Source organism: Opisthorchis viverrini (genome assembly GCF_000715545.1).
Source record: "Opisthorchis viverrini unplaced genomic scaffold opera_v5_475, whole genome shotgun sequence".
NCBI classification, from domain to species: Eukaryota; Metazoa; Platyhelminthes; class Trematoda; order Opisthorchiida; family Opisthorchiidae; genus Opisthorchis; species Opisthorchis viverrini.
Genome location: NW_008752139.1, coordinates 109,681 through 115,680, shown reverse-complemented (window position 1 = coordinate 115,680; position 6,000 = coordinate 109,681). Strand labels below are relative to the sequence as shown.

The window sequence follows — 6,000 nt, the reverse complement described above, 5'->3', positions numbered from 1 at the left end:
TCCATGCGAGGTATCAACTAACAGTCAAGCAAATGCAACTGCACAGCGACTGTGGACACACTGAGGTGGCGTAGATATCATTCTTTTTGTTGTGGACCAGATTACTACCGAAGGTTGTACATCACCTCCAGGCGATTGGACAAAATATTTTGGTATTACAATCTCCTCTGCCGTAACACGGCCTGAATATGTGAGCACAGTCCTATTGAAAGCCGAAAGGCTGTGTCATCAAATTTAGCTACAGTGACTATGTAATTTATTCGCTTGCCCCAAGAGCAGTTAAAATGGTATTTTGGTCATTTTGAGTTATGCTTTCTTGAGTTTTTCTCTTCGAGCTTTTGAATGAAAAAGTACTGTCCAGTACCATAATTTATACCTTGAGAACACTTCTCACACATTTGGTTTGCTATTTCTACTCGGTGTTTGATGAACGCGCAAAGCGTAAACTGCTAGCAATAGTCATGTCCTGTTGGAGGGAATTGATCGATATTGATAGATGAGTTGAGGGAGAGTTAAAGAACTACCGAGTTCGGATATGACGTACTTTTTATCATATCCAGAATAGAAATGGATAAAATTTCTCGGAGCTAACAGCTACAGAGTGAACAGAAGCGGAATATTCCAATTGTTACTGAGTTATTACACTACGAGATGCGGATGTAGTCCGGTTGAAAAAATAATTAAATAAAAGAATAAACAATATTTAAATAAAAAATATAGACGATTAATAAAAACGGTTCCGGCACACCGTTGTTCAATAAGATTCTGGGAGACCAGAACAAACATCGTGAGAAGAAAGGCAGGGCCACAGGGAACGGCTGAACCACGGATAATGAAACAACTCTGTGTTGCTGGGGGCAAACAACTGTTTACATTTTGATCCGAGTCACTCCGTAGAAAAGGTAGGGCTTAGTGCCACGTCCATCTCTTTTGTGTCCGGCTATCCCCGTGGATCCGCACAGCTATTGTGTTTAGAAATATTGAAAACCTTTGATTTTTAATCTAAGCCGAGAATCGCGTCCCAATATGTATAGCCTTAAGATGAAATGGCTCTTTAAGCGGCATAGTCCCACAGATTTTGGCAAGATTTCGGAATCTTGTCGGTTTGGTTTGTCTATGAGAAACTTTTGTACCGGTTTGCAATTACGCTTCTGGAGGATGTTAGATATTCCGTGGTTCATCTGCCCTCATCGCCCGCCAGGTGGGAGCCTTTGGAAATCAATGCACGACTATATTTGGTAAAAAAAATAAGAACTTCTCGCCTGTGACTGTTTCCAAGTTTGAAAACAATCAGTGTTTAGAACGTTTGACAGTGGGGTTAAAACGCTTTTTCAATCATCATTCGGATCACTATTTTTTACTGTCTCACTGTTTTTACGGCCTCACGTCTAAAGCCTGCTTGCGGCTTTCGCTTCTCTTTGACCACCATCCGCAGTTTGTTAAACGGTTAATTTAATGAAAAAGAGCAATAACAGTCTTGGACATTAAGCGCCTCTTTCCAGTGGTAGGCTTTTCAAATTGTATAAGGGTGTTTTCAGCTGGACGGTAATACTGGCAGGCAAGTTCTCCTTGGAACGATCACTAGCGTTCAGTTGTTTTTATACCATATAGTTTATAGGGCGTCCGCCATGTATCTTGCCTGCGTGTGTGAACTTAACAAAATGTGGCTCATAAAATGAAATTTTTAATTTTGCTGCAGTCATTTTCACAGCTTTTTACAGCTTAAAACAAAACTGGCTTGTGGGGAAAATGCTCTATTTTACATTATTTATTAGCTCCACTCCAAGTGCACACATGAAGTCACTTATACAGATATATCAGCATATTCTTACAGCCAATTGATTGTCTAGTTATTTATCCCCACTAAATGTTCTAAAAACAACTCTTAACTCACAACATTAATTTGTACAATATGAACTGGCGCATACACAACAGACGATTTTATCGCTTTAGAACTTCTCCGAAGAACAATAAAATCACAAGTACATTATTGTTTGACATCTAGTCTTGCTAGCCAAGGTGAACAATACCAAAGTACCCCCCCCCCCAAATGCTACTTTTATGGTCTTCTGGACATCTTAAAATTGCATACCTAAATTGAAATGATCTGTGGACATGTAGACAAAAAGTGGATCATTCTGGTAGCCTGTGTCTGAGTCAGAGCACTTTCGAAAATTGCAAGCTTGTCGTTAGAGTTTGCTAAAAACTGACTGTCTGTTAATAACTTCATCTAGGTGATGAGGGACCTTCCAGATGTAGCAATATTACTGCGACTTCTATAGGTTTGAAAACTAACTATCCATTTAACTAAGTCAACTTTGCATATAAGTTATCTGGCATAATAGGGGGAATAAAAGATCGCCAAAAAATAATAAATAGTTCATGCAACTGTGTACGGCCACGTATTTCAAGTTCATCGAAACAAGGTTGAAGCGTGTTTAACGCCGAAAAAGTTTTAAAGTGCAAAAAAGATGCATTGGCAGCAGACTACCTAATGACGTGCTTACGAATTGCTTTTGGATTTCCAGAAAAACGGCAAATTTTTGGTTTTTGCCTTTTTTAACATTTCGAAAATGGTTCCATCGAATCTGCAGTTAAACAAACAAAACCGCATGTTCGGTTGTCTAATGGGTAATCTAATCGAGATGTCCGTTCAGCACTAGAAATGGCGAAGGCTAAACCATGTATTGCGCACGTCAAATCACTGTTCAATAAAGAGAGCGCTGGTTTTCTTGGCCACTTATTAGTAAGACGAGCCGAGCCTTCAACATTAAACATATTCCAAAAATTTCGGGTACTGTCTTTGCAACTTCTCTATCAGGGTGCGGTGCGCGTGATTACACCTGTGCATGATTAGAGATGTTGAAAATTGTCCCGGCATATAACGTCAGTAGCGTTCTTGTTATGGGTTTCTAGCCAGACTGCCCGAATGAGTATCTGGATGTGTGAATACCTTACAACTGTTGTAGTAGGCCATCGTTTATTTTTTAAACTGCACGATCACAGACATAGAAAGTAAGTGCAGGCGATGAATGTGGATGGGCTACAGAAGACTATTAGACAAAAAGGGAGGATCGTCTCTTTCGAAGTCATGTCAACAACAATACCAGTCAGACAAGATGAATCTCAGCGTATGTAAGAATATTTGATAACAGTGTTTGGGAATGTTTGGGGAACAAGCGTGTAAAGACCAACAACCGAGGAAAGGACAAACAATGATGAATGCTCTTTAAGGTGCGGTAAACGCTAGCGCAGTCAGGAGTGGCACTTTAGGTACAGTTTCCGTCATATCGGGTCTGGTGTGAGATTCAATGGCAGGAATGTATACTTAGCGCCATATACCACGTATGAGTGTCGTAAGTACGCAGAGAGCACACAATGGCAAGCAAATACCAGTCACTGACTGTGATCTTAGGACGTTCCAGTTCGATAATGGCATTGGCGGACTGGGGAAAGCAGATCCCTCGATAAAAAATGATCATTGGCTGGCACACCAAAAAATCGAGATCACCACCAATTGCACGTAGGGCTGAGATATTGGCAAGGGAATATTCACCGGCACCATGCTTCTGCTTCTTCTCATTCCAGACAGTCACTATGCGAAAATATTTTAAATCAGTTACGTTCTTAAAGCGGCGAATTATCTGTGACTTACAATGGTGTAATTTTTTCGATGACGATTTTCAGGCAAATGATAAATAATGATAATATGTGCAAGTAGGTGACAACTATATGATCAAAACGACCCAAGATTGAAAATGATGATTGCATCTTTGGTGCAACCGAGCTTTCGGCCGAGCAGTTTGTGTTTTTCATACCCCATTTTCTTAGAGAATGCCATCCTGATGGAAAATGCCGGTGGCATTTTTTCTTCCTCCTGCTCAGAAAACACCATTTGTCGATCTCTTATTGTGCAAAAAACTCAATTGCAGGGTTTTTGCTGTTCATACTTTGGGATGCGGTAGCGAAAGCGTCATTTTTATCGAAAGACCAGCTGTTGAGAAGGGCGGATCAAGGTGGCTAATAAAATCGAACACACACTGGCACAGTGGTAGATAGTCTTTGTTCAGGTGTCCTTATTAACTATTTGTCTGATGACAAAGCCAGGCATATCTTTGCCGAAATATTCATGCTCATTTGAGAATGGTCTGAAGATTGTGACATCATTTGATGTGCCATAAAACCATAAACAAATTTATGGGAACCACTGAGAAGGGAACCCCTCTGTACCGAGGGGACACGATGGTGTAACATATAATGAGCTGGACAAACCCATCAGCGATAATATTCCAAGTGATATCATTAAGGTGGTGTGGCGGAATTAATATGGTCTCATCGGTTTTGTGTGGAATTCTAGTTGGTTTTATTGTTGGTTCTGCACTGTAGAAGCAATTGAAAAGAATTATGTTTAGGCACTGGACGCGTTGTAATTAAAATGAACATTACAAACTGAATAAAAGAAGTATTGTGTTCATTCTAAATTTTGTGCAATGCTTGGCTGTAAAATAAAATGGAATGCCTACATGATTTACAGGAGACAACACCCAAAGAGCTTGCGCTTGCACTCAAAAAACGATTGAAGGAGTCGGACTGTGAAAGTAGGGGATATATGATTGTTGGTTTCCCAGTCACCGAAAACCAGGCCAAAGCGCTCAGATGGGAGGGCATTTTTCCAGACTATACAGGTAAGCAGTGATTTATTAACGATAACCAGAATCACACTAGTTTTTCTTGAGGCTCCAGTGGAAGCGCTGATAGAACGGCATAGCGGAAATCGTATCGATCCGGAGACTGGGGGTAAGTGAATCTTTACCTAATGGTCAAACGATTGCAACTTTTAGAAAGCTATCACCTGTTGATGAAGCCTCCTCCGAACCTCCAGGTAGAAAATCGATTGATTCCGCATCCGGACTTCTCTCCGAACGAGCTTAGGGAAAAGATTGAAGCATACAAACGTGAGAATTTTGTTTTGCAGCAAATCTACGCCACATCGGCTCGGATGTTTAACGCAGATCAACCGCTGACTGATGTGTATGCGAGTGTATTGGCATACGTGGCACAACCACCCCGAAGCTTGGCCCTAAGAACTCCACGAATCTTGTTGCTTGGATATGTAGGTTCCGGACGTAAAACGCAGGCAAAGCTGCTGGCTGGCAAATATGGCTTGGTACCTGTGGACTGCAGTGCTTTGATTAATCAGGAGATCGCTTCTGCTTCCCTTCGTGGCAAAGCAATGAAGAGTTACGTGGCAAGAAATATGGCAGGTAAGTTTACGCTCAATGGTGCGGCTTTAAGTTGAAGTAAACCACTTAGCAGACCTGCGGCCTTAATCCGGTGACAAAATCAAATTTTCCTTCCTGAAAACTTAGAAAAAAAATTACGAAGAACAATACATATTCTCAATTTCATGGGTCCTTTGTAAAATGTGCTGTGTGAAGAGGCACTCCTTCACCATGCTGTCGGATTTCAGCACAAATGCCTGTTTGTTGGAAATAAATGTGTCGTTTTTTCTGAATCAGCACACCTAACACAAGTTGCGAAATCGCGTGCAAAGATGTCAGGAGCAAAAGACAATGAATCGATTTCCCGAGGATGACAAGCCTGGAATGTTGGATCATGAACCATAAATGAAATAAAAAGAGTAGTATCTACGTAATGCCCCACTCTTGAGGTTGCTGAAAATTCTTAGACAGCACACGACCGTTTCCGCCCTTCTTGGGGCTCGTCAGGTAGGTGCGGTCTCCAAGTTCCCTTCACCCTTATGTTCCATATGAACCTAAATTGCACGAAGTTTGCGAGCTGGAACCCATTTGAGTCTATCGTTTGTAATGTTTCCAGGCAATTGAATGTGGAGTAGTCTCTCGCAAAACCAAATTTGTTTGTAAATGAATGTGTTCCATTGCTCCTGGACTGGTACAATTAATTCTTAGTGTTCCATATTGCTTTAGAAAACACGCAATCATTTGTTTTAGCACAAGTTTGTATGCTCCCCAAATATTT

General features: G+C 41.0%; 1 protein-coding gene across 1 annotated transcript in view; it reads left to right on the top strand.

Annotated features, from left to right (window-relative positions):
- Positions 1-4,534: 4,534 nt before the first annotated feature.
- Positions 4,535-6,000, top strand: part of T265_11321 (hypothetical protein) — a gene marked incomplete at both ends in the record, with an annotated part of 35,703 nt that continues 34,237 nt past the window's right edge. The window contains 3 exons of the mRNA XM_009177946.1: positions 4,535-4,685; positions 4,726-4,797; positions 4,842-5,264. Of these exons, the coding sequence (XP_009176210.1) occupies positions 4,610-4,685; positions 4,726-4,797; positions 4,842-5,264 (571 nt within the window). The remainder of the gene's footprint in view (positions 4,686-4,725; positions 4,798-4,841; positions 5,265-6,000) is intronic.